At 58.5% G+C, this 12,184-nt stretch overlaps 9 protein-coding genes across 9 annotated transcripts; 7 read left to right on the top strand and 2 right to left on the bottom strand.

The window, feature by feature from the left end:
• Nucleotides 1-35: 35 nt before the first annotated feature.
• On the bottom strand, nucleotides 36-729 carry CcaverHIS019_0305640 (uncharacterized protein; the record flags this gene model as incomplete). The annotated part of the gene is made up of 7 exons (XM_060599025.1): nucleotides 36-71; nucleotides 105-147; nucleotides 182-383; nucleotides 419-493; nucleotides 527-590; nucleotides 639-676; nucleotides 708-729. The coding sequence occupies 7 exons, from the start codon at nucleotides 727-729 to the stop codon at nucleotides 36-38; spliced, it is 480 nt and encodes a 159-aa protein (XP_060455759.1).
• Nucleotides 730-1,122: 393 nt separating this feature from the next.
• Nucleotides 1,123-2,036, top strand: CcaverHIS019_0305630 (uncharacterized protein; the record flags this gene model as incomplete). The annotated part of the gene is made up of 2 exons (XM_060599024.1): nucleotides 1,123-1,453; nucleotides 1,498-2,036. The coding sequence occupies 2 exons, from the start codon at nucleotides 1,123-1,125 to the stop codon at nucleotides 2,034-2,036; spliced, it is 870 nt and encodes a 289-aa protein (XP_060455758.1).
• Nucleotides 2,037-2,554: 518 nt separating this feature from the next.
• On the top strand, nucleotides 2,555-3,526 carry CcaverHIS019_0305620 (uncharacterized protein; the record flags this gene model as incomplete). Its single annotated transcript, XM_060599022.1, has 4 exons — nucleotides 2,555-2,587; nucleotides 2,620-2,789; nucleotides 3,313-3,457; nucleotides 3,491-3,526. The coding sequence occupies 4 exons, from the start codon at nucleotides 2,555-2,557 to the stop codon at nucleotides 3,524-3,526; spliced, it is 384 nt and encodes a 127-aa protein (XP_060455757.1).
• Nucleotides 3,527-3,643: 117 nt separating this feature from the next.
• EGD2 (uncharacterized protein) lies at nucleotides 3,644-4,509 on the bottom strand (the record flags this gene model as incomplete). The annotated part of the gene is made up of 3 exons (XM_060599021.1): nucleotides 3,644-3,663; nucleotides 3,709-3,875; nucleotides 4,130-4,509. The coding sequence occupies 3 exons, from the start codon at nucleotides 4,507-4,509 to the stop codon at nucleotides 3,644-3,646; spliced, it is 567 nt and encodes a 188-aa protein (XP_060455756.1).
• Nucleotides 4,510-4,910: 401 nt separating this feature from the next.
• On the top strand, nucleotides 4,911-5,288 carry CcaverHIS019_0305600 (uncharacterized protein; the record flags this gene model as incomplete). The annotated part of the gene is made up of 1 exon (XM_060599020.1): nucleotides 4,911-5,288. One exon carries the CDS (start codon nucleotides 4,911-4,913, stop codon nucleotides 5,286-5,288), a length of 378 nt encoding a protein of 125 aa, XP_060455755.1.
• A 296-nt stretch (nucleotides 5,289-5,584) lies between these two features.
• Nucleotides 5,585-6,792, top strand: CcaverHIS019_0305590 (uncharacterized protein; the record flags this gene model as incomplete). Its single annotated transcript, XM_060599019.1, has 2 exons — nucleotides 5,585-5,728; nucleotides 5,779-6,792. 2 exons carry the CDS (start codon nucleotides 5,585-5,587, stop codon nucleotides 6,790-6,792), a joined length of 1,158 nt encoding a protein of 385 aa, XP_060455754.1.
• Nucleotides 6,793-7,584: 792 nt separating this feature from the next.
• On the top strand, nucleotides 7,585-9,058 carry CcaverHIS019_0305580 (uncharacterized protein; the record flags this gene model as incomplete). Its single annotated transcript, XM_060599018.1, has 5 exons — nucleotides 7,585-7,588; nucleotides 7,626-7,849; nucleotides 7,886-8,167; nucleotides 8,209-8,628; nucleotides 8,663-9,058. The coding sequence occupies 5 exons, from the start codon at nucleotides 7,585-7,587 to the stop codon at nucleotides 9,056-9,058; spliced, it is 1,326 nt and encodes a 441-aa protein (XP_060455753.1).
• A 251-nt stretch (nucleotides 9,059-9,309) lies between these two features.
• On the top strand, nucleotides 9,310-10,055 carry CcaverHIS019_0305570 (uncharacterized protein; the record flags this gene model as incomplete). Its single annotated transcript, XM_060599017.1, has 6 exons — nucleotides 9,310-9,364; nucleotides 9,399-9,467; nucleotides 9,552-9,620; nucleotides 9,654-9,700; nucleotides 9,856-9,933; nucleotides 9,966-10,055. The coding sequence occupies 6 exons, from the start codon at nucleotides 9,310-9,312 to the stop codon at nucleotides 10,053-10,055; spliced, it is 408 nt and encodes a 135-aa protein (XP_060455752.1).
• A 1,270-nt stretch (nucleotides 10,056-11,325) lies between these two features.
• CcaverHIS019_0305560 (uncharacterized protein) lies at nucleotides 11,326-12,060 on the top strand (the record flags this gene model as incomplete). Its single annotated transcript, XM_060599016.1, has 4 exons — nucleotides 11,326-11,540; nucleotides 11,576-11,764; nucleotides 11,801-12,006; nucleotides 12,041-12,060. The coding sequence occupies 4 exons, from the start codon at nucleotides 11,326-11,328 to the stop codon at nucleotides 12,058-12,060; spliced, it is 630 nt and encodes a 209-aa protein (XP_060455751.1).
• Nucleotides 12,061-12,184: the final 124 nt, after the last annotated feature.

Here is a 12,184-nt window from a genome sequence, read left to right as displayed (position 1 = left end):
TTGTATCATACAAATGGTATCCTGAACGCACGCGTCTACGAGATAAACCTGTTGAAGAGACCCTTGACAGCCTGGCGTCAGTGGTGTTCATTCGGATAACTCACATCTCGGGCGTAGGGGATGTATGAGAGCGAGTACCACAGCATCCTGACGTCAGTTGAGTCATCTTGTTCCAACTCACGCGAACCACTGGATAACGACGAAGATAATGGCCACGCCGCCGCCCACGAGGAAAGCCATGACAAAGGTCAGAGCCAACGCTACCAGCATGATGATGGTCGCGACAATGCGGACGGGCTTGAACATCAGCTTGGCCTGGCGCTTGAACCCGATGAGGAAGCCAGTGCCGACGAGACTGATGATGGCACCGACGCCGAACAGGACTGCTGTTAGCTCACTTCGCACTCTCTAAGCTCACCGGCAAAGGCGCCCGACTGGCCCGTAATGAGCAGAATCGCGCCGAGCATCGAGCACGCAAAGCCGCCGAAGAAGCCTGCTGTCAGTTCCGCTCATCGAGGTAGCTCACACCCTGCGAAGGCCATGAGACGCTCAGTGCGCGAGAGCCCGAGGCCTTTGAACGCGCCTTCCTCCTGCCTGTCAGCTTCCTTGCGCACTTGGTGGTCAGGTGATCTACTCACGCCTCCAAACGTCATGTTCTCTGGCAGAGCGTCGAGGTCTGGGTGAGCAGGATCGCTGCTCGGACATACTCATCCATCCTTGAGGAGCCATTTTGTCGATGGTTAGAGTTGACGTGTAGAAACAAGTTTGGTGGCAAGTTCTGTTGACACTGCCTCACTGTATGTTGCTGGCTAATGTGCTCGGTTCCAGCTTTCCAGCTTCCTTGATCGCGCCTCCTGAAACGCGCGCAGCCATGCCGTACTGCCGTAGAAATCTAGAAATCGGTGCCACGCGTCAGTGCCTGATGCCTTATTTCATAGAACTTAGTAGAAACCTCCGTTTGTGAACAAAAAGGTAGCCGCTTTTCATAATTCTTTCCCGAAGGATCGAATAATGACTCCAAAAATTGACGTGGCAGTGATTGGCACTGCTCTCCACGCCTTTTGCCACTCAAACCTGGCTCCGACAACTCGATCCTTCTCACCACCTCTCTTCGCCACAAGGATGATGACGATGGTCAGGATCCCGGCCGCGATGCCCGTCGCCCCGGGCCAGTCGTCTCCGTCTCATTATCCGGCACTCACGCCTCCTCCGGCGTCCGCCTTCGAGCCGGTTCCGCCGACGCTCGATGCGGCTCTTGCCACTGGTCCGGCGGGCTCGCACGACGTACTCCGCTTCGCTCGTCTGAGCCTGCTGCACTCGCTCCCGAGTATCGGCCTCGCCTGGTCCCTCTGGTGCGGGCACTGCGGTGCACTGCGCGAGGTCGGCGAGGATCCCGAGCAAGTTGCTCGTGCGAACCGCAAGCGCGATGCTGAGGGTCTCCTCAAGGCTGAGGGTGTGTATCCTGGGATACTTTATGCCATCCAGTACTGACAAAAGCCGAGGACGAGCTCGAAGCCGAGCTGAACGCGCACTTTGCCGCGCTCGAACGGCAGGAGGAGGAAGAAAAGGCGCGCCCAGCGCGCCCTCCCCAGCGCCGCCGCCGGGCACCGCATTGCGCTGCGTGCGGAACCAAGTTCCAGCGGCCGCAGCCTACCCCACCGCCGTACCCTTCGGCTAGAGCGGCGCGTACGCGCCGCCAGAGTGCGCTCGCGGCGGATGCGCAGGCACAGGCCAAGGAGGCGGAGAAGTCGATGTCGCCAGCCGGCACCCTCGACCCAGCACAGCTCCTCGGTCAGCCCTCGCAGAAGCCTGCTCCGGGAATCAAGAACGTCGCTGCAGGCAGTCCCGTCTCGGCATACCCTCAGCCGAAGAGCGCTCCGCCTCCACAGCCGAACGGCGGTATCACGACGACGCTTCCCACGTCGCCGCCGCCGGCGAAGAAGCGCAAGACCAAGAAGTCTGGGCTCAAGCAGCTCCTCGCGCAAAACGCCGCTCGCCAGGCCGAGAACGGCTCGGGCAACTGGGGCCTGGGCTAGTCACATCGAGGCAGCACCGAGTGCGCGGGTTGTACCAGGGCCTCCATCGGCGATGAGCGAAGCCGACTACAATTCCCACGCGACTTCGGTCACTGTAGCAGTATAATTGTATCTTTAAATCGCCTCTCTCCTCACAACCTTCACTCCAATATCGGAGCGGCACACGGCTAGGCAAAGGTGGACTCCCGTGGGAGGTGCTCGACGCAGGAATGCGAGCCAACCAACCAACCCGGCCCAGTGCTTCTCCTAATAATTCCCTCCCTGTCGAGAGTCGTTAGTGTCAGCGTTGTTAAAAAGCAGAAAACCCATTATGTATGTGTGTGGCCGTGACTCGGTGCAGATGGAGGTGCGGGCAGTGACAGTGGAGCTGTGGAGTGCTGGGACAGCGAAAACGACACGGACTCGGATGATGACAGGTGGAGGCGCGTGCAGAGACGCGTGTCATGACCATGACCTTGACCGACTGGGATTTCGGGACCAAATGACCACATCTTCCCCTTCTCAACTCTCCAACCATCATGTCCAACCTCTCCGACGACGCTCTCAGGAGGGTACGTTTGTGCCTTGGCTCCACTGATGGCAGATCCTGCAGCAGATCCAGACGCAGGCGGTGGCCAGCCAGCGGCAGCTGGGCGTCGTGCGAGCCCAGACGCAGGCCAAGGAGAAGGAACGTCGGATTCTCGAACTCACGATGCGTGAGCTTGGCACGGTACCGGCCGACGAGGGACGGATGTTCCGCGGTGTGGGCAAGATGTGAGTGTGCAGGGGGTGAACGGGGAGACTACGGTGGTGGGGAAGGACGGCGAGTGTCAAGGTGGACCCCGCGCAAGCTGAGCTTGCTCTACGGCGGGTCCATTTCAGGTGGCGCAGGCGCAGGTGCATATCCTCCAGAACAGGGGGAGTGAGGGGTAACAGCGGCGCTCCGTGGACGAGATGAGGAGTGAAGGGGAGGGAGAAAAGGTTGAGAGCGACGTGTTGGCGTGTCAACGATCCGCGTAGCACCTGCGTTTCGGTGAACTGGCGCTTGGCCGTCGATTTGGAGCTTGGCGTTCGAAAGGAAGATCCTTTTCGGAGCTTGGGAGGCCCTATCGCTGTGCGTGGCGAGTAGATTTAACGCAGACCGCCAACCGTCTCGGACTGCCCTGGACCTCGTCTCTCTTCACTTTTCTGGCTCTCCAGGTCTCCATCTTGCACTTGGTCTCTGGTTCTAACATAATCTTCTTCTCCTGACCACACTCCCTCAACGCTTTTGAAACGCGACTCATTCTGACCCCAGGTTCATCGAGCAGCCCCGCGCCGAGATCAACCGCAAGCACGAGACGACGAAGAACTCGCTGAGTGACGACATCAGCAGTCTCCAGAAGAAGGCCAAGTACCTTGAGCGCCAGCTCGACGAGGCCAACAACCAGCTGCGTGACATCGTAAGCTGTGTGATCCTCTTGAGCTAACGCCAGTTCCACAGCCAGCAGCGCGAGGCCGCGCGCCAGTAGCAGCAGTATAGACCGGCTCCCAATACCCCTTCGTGCGCGTACATACTCTCTCATCCCACTAGTAGATCCCTAAGCGATGCATGGGAATGTAGCTACTACCCTGTCTGCGGACTCCTTTTACGCGCCGACACGCATGACTGAGGTCAGTTGAGCTCTGATGCAGGAATGTGGTGGTTACGCACTTGCGTTGATGAGGTCGCCCTTCTCGGCCTCGAGGGCCTCGCGCGCCTTCTCCGGGGTGCAGCCGGTCTGGGCGACGACAAGCTTGACGTCCTCCTCCTCAACCTTGCCGCTGCCGCCAGTCCCGACCTTGGGCGCGACCTTCTCGCCGTCCTCGAGCTGGGGAGCCCTGCGGTGTGAAGACGGGAATGACCAAGTGTTGAAAGCAGGTGAGTTTCAATCAAGTGATAAGAGGTTGTGCGTATGCGGTTAGGGTGTGTCGAGCAGATGTGGGGTCAAGGAGCGTCCAAGAAGGCGAAGGATGGGGAGACGGCGGTTGTTGACGAATGGAAAAACAACGGATCAACAAGTGGGCACAAGATGTCGCGCGTCAGCTCTATCCACGAGTCTCCTGCTCTTGAGACTCTTGAGAGCCAGACTCACTCGTCACCGCCCATAAGCTCCTCGAGGGACTGGGGAACGCCGTCCTTGAACCCGCCAGCGGCGTGAGCAGCCTGCGCGGCCTGAGTCGAGGCCTGGAGCTGCTGCGCGGCAGCGATCTGAGCAGCCGAGTTGGGGTCCTCAATCTTGGGCTCGCCGAACACAATGTAGCAGTCGGACCCCGGGCTCTTGTAGACCTCGGGGTTGGCGACGACGACGAGAATGTTCTTGGCGCGGCGGAGGGTAACGCGCTGGATTCCCGGCACCTTCTTGAGGCCAAGGCCCTCGAGAGCCTTGCGCGCCTTGCGCTCGGGACGCGAGTGAATCTCGACGGTTGCGCCCTCCTCAATGTTGAGGTTCTCGACCTGGTTCTCAAGCGACATGTTTGTGGTAGTGGTGGGGACGGAGACGGAGATCGAGGTCGAGCTTCGAGATCTGAATTCGAGGTGACGAGCAACCGGCTGGCCGAAGTGGCAGTTTAGGGATTGGTAGGTGGAAAGTCTAATTGACACGTATTCTTTGATACATTTGGTACCGCACCCCATCATGAAAGGCCATGTGGCTAATCTGGTCAGGTGACCACCCGTGACTGCGCGCGGCGGTGCTGCTCGCTTCCCCATCGCTTCCTTCCATTCTCTTTCGGACTCGTCGCCGCTTGATAGCATGCGACGTCACTACTTGCTTTGGCAAGGCGGTACACTTTGTTGTGGCTCAGTCCGACTCCGCAGCCTCATAAAGAGCTCATGTGATTGACCCTCCCCGAAACTGACAACTCGGACCCGCCATGGTTGTAGGCTACATCATCTCCAGCACCATCCGTGCCGCCACCGACGCGCACACCGACTGGAAATACGGCATGCAACCCCGCTACGACCACTCGCTCATCTACAAGCCCGTGTACAAACTCACCACCGTCATCGAGAGAAAGGTGAACCCGAACCCGAACCCGAATGCGAACCTGAACCCGAACCCACACCAACGCCGGGTCGCGCACTTGCGGTCTTCACCCCAGCCCATCGTCTTAGCCCATCCTACTGAGAGGCGTCGCCGAAGCCCACGCCGAGCCCCGACGGAGATCGATTGCGAGTTCCAGGACGAGGACGACCCGCCCCCTCCGTACCCCGGCACCAGCACTGTCATGCCCCCACGATACCAAGCTTGATGCCTGCTGCCGTCTTTATGTTGTAGAACTCCAAAATAGACTATTCATAAGGTCCACCGATAATCGGTCTACAGATGCATAGACGCCCTGCTTAATGACAGTGTTGTCATGAGGAATTTATCTGATTTAACCATTCTTCGGATCCGATTTGTGGGAGCGATTTGGGACCCACTAGCGTCAAGATGGCACAGCATTCGGCGCTCACGACTATTGACAAACGGCTGAGAGACTCCTCCAAGCGCAGCTTAAAGAGGTAAGCAAATGTTTGCGTCTTGCTGCTTCCCCACCACTCAAACATGGGCTCGAGCCAATCCTCCAGGCGGTACACCTCGCATGCGCAACCGCCGCGTGTCGGCAACCGCTTCGCCACCCCGAGCACCGAGTATAGGAGTCTTAAGGAGAAGGCCGCTAAACAGAAGCGACAGCAGCAGGAACAGGAAGTGAGCTCCGCTCCATCCGGAAAACGTTGGCCCGAGGCTGACAGCAGCAGGATGTGCCGCCGCCGTATGAGATGGCAGGTGAGGTGGTTACCAATGCCGTCGCACCTCCACACCGCACGCCGACGGGATCGACGCACGACGCCGACGACTACGATCCCACGGTAGACGGCGTTCTGGATATGGTCGATTGGGCGCTGGATAGCTCGGACGACAAGGCGAACAGGGCTGAGAAGAAGGCCAAGAGCGCTGAGCGGAAACGAGCGAAGGAGGCGAAGAGGGCTGACAAAGCCGCCGACAAAGCAACGTCGCAGGCATCCAAAGAAGGGGACAAGAGCACAAAACGCGCGGCCCAACAGGCTGGCAAGGACGCCAAGCGCGCCTCCAAGGAGGCTCACCGGGTCATAAAGAAGGACGAGAAGGACAAAGCTAAGGCGGAGAAGAAGGCCCGTCGCGCACTGCGCAGGGCGACGAAGATGAAGCGCAGAAGCGAGAGGATTTCCGCATCCTCTGTGGTGAAGGCCGAGCGCGCAGCGCGCAAGGCTAAAGCTCGGGCAGAGAAGGCGACAGCTAAGGCGCACCAGAAGGCCGAGAAAGCGCAAATGCTAGCCAAGACGGCCACAATTGCCGCTGCAACGCACGCGAGCTCGCCACGAGCCCCGCTCAAGGTCAAGGCCAAGGACAAGGTCGAGGCTGCACCTCTTTCACCTCACACCACGCTCCATCCACTTCCGTCTCCCTCCATGTCCTCGCCCGCATCTCGGTCCGCCCTCCTGCCACAGGGCTTCCTTTGGGATTCGGCTTCGCCACACGCATCCCCGAGCCTGTCCTCGTCCAACACGAGCAGCTCTGGTAGCCAGCAACCCGTATCTGCTCCTCTCCCCCTCCTCCCTCGCGGACACGACCCTCCCCCGCTGCCACCGCGGAAGGAGGATAACTCTCTGCCGCATCTGACAAACCGTGAGGGGCTGTCAGGCTTCCCGAGCGACGACAAGACCCGACTCGAACTTGAATACGAGAACCTTGCGATCGAGATGGCGTACCCCACACACGGACACACTTTGTAGAGATCAGGTGGATTTTGCTCTCGGATTAGATGACATTATACTTGTACAATGTCGTGCAATGTATTGTTTAGAGCAGGTGTGCGACAACGGCAGCGGCTGCCAGTAGAAGGCATGGGGCGGTGCTGTACGTGCCGGATGTCGGTGTTGAGGTTGGTGTTGAGGTTGGTGCTGAGGCGGAGGCCGATGTTGCTCCAGACGCAGTCGAGGCAGGTCCAGAGGAGGATCCGGAAGCTATCCCGCTGGAACTTACCGCACTCGTGACAGCGCTGACAGCGCTTGATTCCCCGGAGCGCGAAGCGGGAACGGCAGAGCCTGAGGCAACGGAGGACGACCCGCCTTCACCCGGAGACGGGGTCGCCTCCACGGGCATGACACTGCCGTTGATCGTTGTTGCCCCCTTTGTCGACACCCAGATAGGCGGGCCTTGGACCTCGACGTCCTGAGTCTGGGAGGCGGACGCGGTTATGTCCTCCGGATAGGTGGGGAGCATCTTGGCGGACGCTGCCACAAAGAGCGCTTGTGTGAGCTGACGTTGCCAGAAATGAGCTCACCTGCAAAGTAGAGAAGCTTCATGTCCGTTCTGCGAGTGAGTGTATGACGTGAACAATTGAGCAAGTGAGAGTTGGGGAAGGTCAATGAAGCGGAAGGGGCTGCCTTGTTGTCCCATCTCTTTGCCACCCAAGTGCAGCCGTGCCTCAACAACGGATCCAAACAACCTCCACTTGAACCGTCAACCAAGATTGACCTTGGCTCAACACATCTTTCTGCTAACAACTATCGTGAAGCACAAAAATGCGTACGGCTCGCAAGGCGAGACATAGAGCTTAAACCAGCCTGGCCAAGAGTATTCGCAAGAGAAGAGGACGAGGTCCGTCTCGCGGACACGACGGTCGACGGCGCCAACGAGACAACGGTCATCCTCCCAAGTCCCCAAACCCGCCAATATGTCGAGGACTACACGGACGGCACGACTCTCTTCCCGTGGCAAGACATGCCAATATTCATCGTCAGCACTGTCGACTCGGATCTTAAAAAGCTCCTCAAGATGAGGATTACCGTCAGCTCCGTTGTGAGTATTGGGAGCTGACAACAGGCTGCCGGCGGCAAGGTCGTAAGAAGGTTAGACAACGCGCGAATCATCGTGATACCGCACGACCCAGAGGCGAGCGTCGTGAATGCCCTCCGGGAGATCAAGTCCGTCCAGGATTCGAGTGCATCGATTGTGAAACCGCACTGGGTATTTAGGACCTTCTTCGACGGCATTGCCGAAGACTTTGAAACGAGCTCTCTGCCGCTGAAGTGGAAGAACTTAGCCACCGCAGTTGCAGACCTCGGCGACGACGAACTCCGTCTCGATCTGATGATAGCTCTCGAGGTGCGTTTGCTATCACGGATAGGAAACCAAGCTGAAGACAGCGTGAAGGAGCGGTCCTCGTCCCCTTCGACGACTGTAAGGCATGCGTCCTGCCGTCGAGGCATGCGTACCTCCAAGAGCCGCCAGCAGCGTACGAGCACCTGCGATTCTTTTCACCGGAAACCGTCTTCGAGTATCTCGGGATCCGCAGACCGATCAAGCAGATGAGACCTGAGCTGGTCCGAAGGCGAGTGCCCCAGCCCGCACCCCCTCAGCCCGCACCCGCCCAGCCCGCACGAACGCCAAGTCGACAACCGGACCGCACACCGGCACGACAATCAGCTCCAGCGGCCCACAGGCGACAGGAATTTAGCACCGAGGACCGCGACTACCTCGCGCGCTATATCGCCAACGCGTGCCCAGACGAGCGGGGGCGCACCTCGAAGAATCTCTACGTCAACCTCGTGGGAGGCACCGTGCAAGTGAGCTCTCCGAGATGATTCAAGTTGACAGAAGCGTCCAACGGACTCATGGGAGTGGGCTACACGCCATCCTGCCGAGGGGTGGCGGCAACACTACCGGACGTATAAAAGGAAGCCGTGGCGCGACGACACGGTGCTTCACGACCTCATTGAGCACTATGTCGAGGCGGGGATCGACTCGAACCTCCACACGGAAGAGGAGCGGCGTCATCTCGGGAAGAAGGCGAATTATAACCATCGTGGACGCGGAGGAGCATCGTCTCCGTCGTCACCTGCTTCAACCCTCAAACAGAAGCGGCGTCGCTGGCTCGATTCTGAAGATGGGATGAGGAGACAGCCTAGGAGAGGCACCAAGAAGAAGAGCCGACCACAACCAACCAGCTCGTCGGCATCCGACGACGAGTTCATTGACGAGCAGTTAAGTGATTAGATCAGAGAACATTGTGTGCATGAACAGTTTCCTACCCAGATGTCTAGCAATCTTGATGATCAGATGAAACAGTTGATTGTTAGGGTGGGGTCCGAATAAAGATGTTGTGGGCCGTTGTTGCCGTCCTCAATGTCGATCAACGTCCGCCACCGCTACCTACTCATACCATCCAAACACAACCCGGTTCATCACCTTTCAAGCGTCACTCTACGGCGCAGCCCACTCCTCATCCTCCTCTGAACACGTAGAGGATGGACGCGCTCATCCAGTTCACGACGTCGGGCTCGCTTGTCGACCTCGTCGACAGTGCGTCCCTCCCAATTCGCCGCACTAACATCAGAGAAGGTCCTCGTCATGCTCCGCGACGGGCGCAAGCTTATCGGTGTGCTCCGCTCGTACGACCAGTTTGGTGAGTCTCCAATCAACCGGAAGTTCCGTGCGGCCAAGGCAGCCGTCGCTTCAGCCCGTATTGTGTTGTCTGAGCTAACCCCAGCCAACTTCCTCCTCGAATCCACCGTTGAGCGGCTACACCTCGGCCATGAGTTTGCGGACGTCGACATCGGTAACTTGGACGCTCGGCCTAAGCTAACACCAGGCGTTCTGTTGATTCGTGGCGAGAACGTTGTCGCGCTGGGCGAGATTGTAAGTCTCGTGGAACCCTCACAACCATTCCTTCCCCTTCGCCATGCGGCACTCTTCCTCATCACTTAGCTACACAGTCCGTAGCCACGTCGAGCCATCCTCGCCGCGTCTTGTACTCCTTTCTTCCTACCTGTCACGGAGCGAGCTGATTCCAGGACCTTATTGCCGAAGACGAGCTGCCCCTCAGGCAGATCCCCGAGGACGAGATGAAAGCCAAGATCAAGGAGTTTGAGGTGGGTCTCCACGAGATGGGTATTGACATCAGCGTCGGCGAGAACGGGACAATGCCATCAAGGACCGAGTCATGGCGTCGATTGGGTTTGTGTCTGACAGGCATGAGGGTGATGCGTACTAGTAGCATGCAGCGACGACGGAACGAGCGACGACGAGGAGCGTATGCAGGGGCCTCAGGCGTAAGCATTGACGATATCGGAGTGGGGTTAGGGTGATTAATGGCCTTCGTTGCCGTTGTGGACTCGGCGGGTGACTAATCTATGCCATCTAGCAATAGTCGAGCCAAATATTCACCACTTCACCACCTTCTCTCATCCTCTCCATCACTCACTCTCGGATCCAGCGCCGATTCATTCACCTGTGGCCCGCTGGTCGCTATCACACCTCTTCTGCGCCATATTCTTGGGTGGCCAGCACCCACCACTGGCTGTCTATTACATGTACGCTGACCGGCTGCGTTTGCGGAACTGCCAACCTTCCTTGACGCGTCCATACGCTCGTCCATACCTCCGATCGCCCCCTCGTTCCAACCCGCTTGGCTCTTCGCCTTCACCGAACAGCCATCGCTTACGCCTGCCGAGAAAGCCCGTCGACACTGATACTGAACGTCACTGAGCGGTAGTGCCTTCCGCTCAACGCATCATCAAAACACCGTCCTCTCTCCCTGCCCAAGGCCACATCCTTCTTTCTCGTCTCCTCCTCTTCAGCCAGACACACCATGGACGCACCCTACCCTTTGCCACCTCGCAGAAATGCGCCCAGAAGAGGCCAGTCCGGGCCAGCTAAAGAGCTCATACGGCGAGGTGACGACCCGCCAGCGTTTCTAGAGTTTACCACATGTCAAATCTGGTGGCCAATTCTCCATGTGCTGGAGCTGACGACAGTGGATGCGACGCGTACAGCTCGGTTACGGACGGGCGCCAACGCCGCTTCTATATGACGAACTGCGCGCACGTTTATTGTGACGACCGGTCACACCAGCGTGAGTGGACTGAGGGACACACTGAGCAGAGACCGCGCCGGCGTGTGCACTCTCTGTCACCGGCAGGACACCACGACGTACGAACTCACAGACGCCATTCATCCTCCGTTGCAGTTGTGGTTCCAGTCACCGGGAGAAGTTAGTCGCCAACTCGAAGGCAATGTTTCTGTTGTCAAGTTCCAAAACGAACAGCTCGTACGACTGGTTCGCACTTTGCGACATAAGGTACAAGCGGATAAGGTGAGTCCCGAAGACTCGCGTCGCTGACTGCCAGGGGTTGTTAGAACAGGCGGCGCAGACTCTACGTTCTGTGAGGGATGAAAACGGCAAACAAAAGCAGTGAAGTCAGCCCATACCACAATCGCTGATGCCCAGAACAATCGAAGACATCACCCGCCAATTCCGCGAGATGCGAGCCCAGCGAGACGCCGCGTTGAAGCAGAACGAGAACCTCCGCAGCGAAGTCACCATGCTCCAAGCCAGTGCCAACCGTTACGCGCAGCCTCATCGTGGATACGGCAACCCCCCGATAGACGAGCCGATTCCCCAGCCACCGCTCGCGAACGATCCCTTTGAGAGATCACGCGGCCGTCCGTACGCCGTCAGGTCGGGCGAAGAAATGGAGTGAGTGTAGCTCTCATATAGTGCTGAACACACAGCCCGTTCTCGCAGCCTGGGACGGTTCTGGAACTCCGACACCGCCCAGGCACAGCAATGCCGCAAATGCCGCGCCTCTACCAGGACGAGGACGAAGGGATGCAGTCGGGCATGGTGCAAGCTTCGCGGACACCTCCTCGAGCTCGTAGCGCAGCCCCATACGGCGCCGGAGGCGTCCGCAACAACCTCAGGTGAGTCCTGAGTTGAGCGTATGGCTGAATCATGAGTCATTTCCGTTATCGCGAGGCTCCTGCTGTCGGACCTATGCCCCTGGCTCAGCCTCCTCGCCCATCCTTCACGCTTGCGGATCCCGGTCGCCGCCACCAGAGGCCGATCAGCGCCCAGCAGGGCTTTATCTCGCGGTCACACAACGTCATGTCAGCGCCAGCTCGCTTTGACAACATGGACACCATCAACGAGATGGGCGAGGAAAGTGAGCGGGATTCGCGTGGCCAACCTGACACCAGTTGATCCGTTCCAAATATAGGTCCCGACCCGTCAGGAGGTGCAATACAATACCTACCCCCGGCTTACATACAAAGATTCAGCTGCCTCTCTTTCGACAGCATCGGTACAAGAGAAATGCGCTCCCCTCGACCAGCTAACCGTCA

The sequence above is a fragment of the Cutaneotrichosporon cavernicola genome, assembly GCF_030864355.1.
Source record: "Cutaneotrichosporon cavernicola HIS019 DNA, chromosome: 3".
NCBI lineage: Eukaryota > Fungi > Basidiomycota > Tremellomycetes > Trichosporonales > Trichosporonaceae > Cutaneotrichosporon > Cutaneotrichosporon cavernicola.
This window is presented reverse-complemented; position numbering and strand designations above follow the sequence as displayed.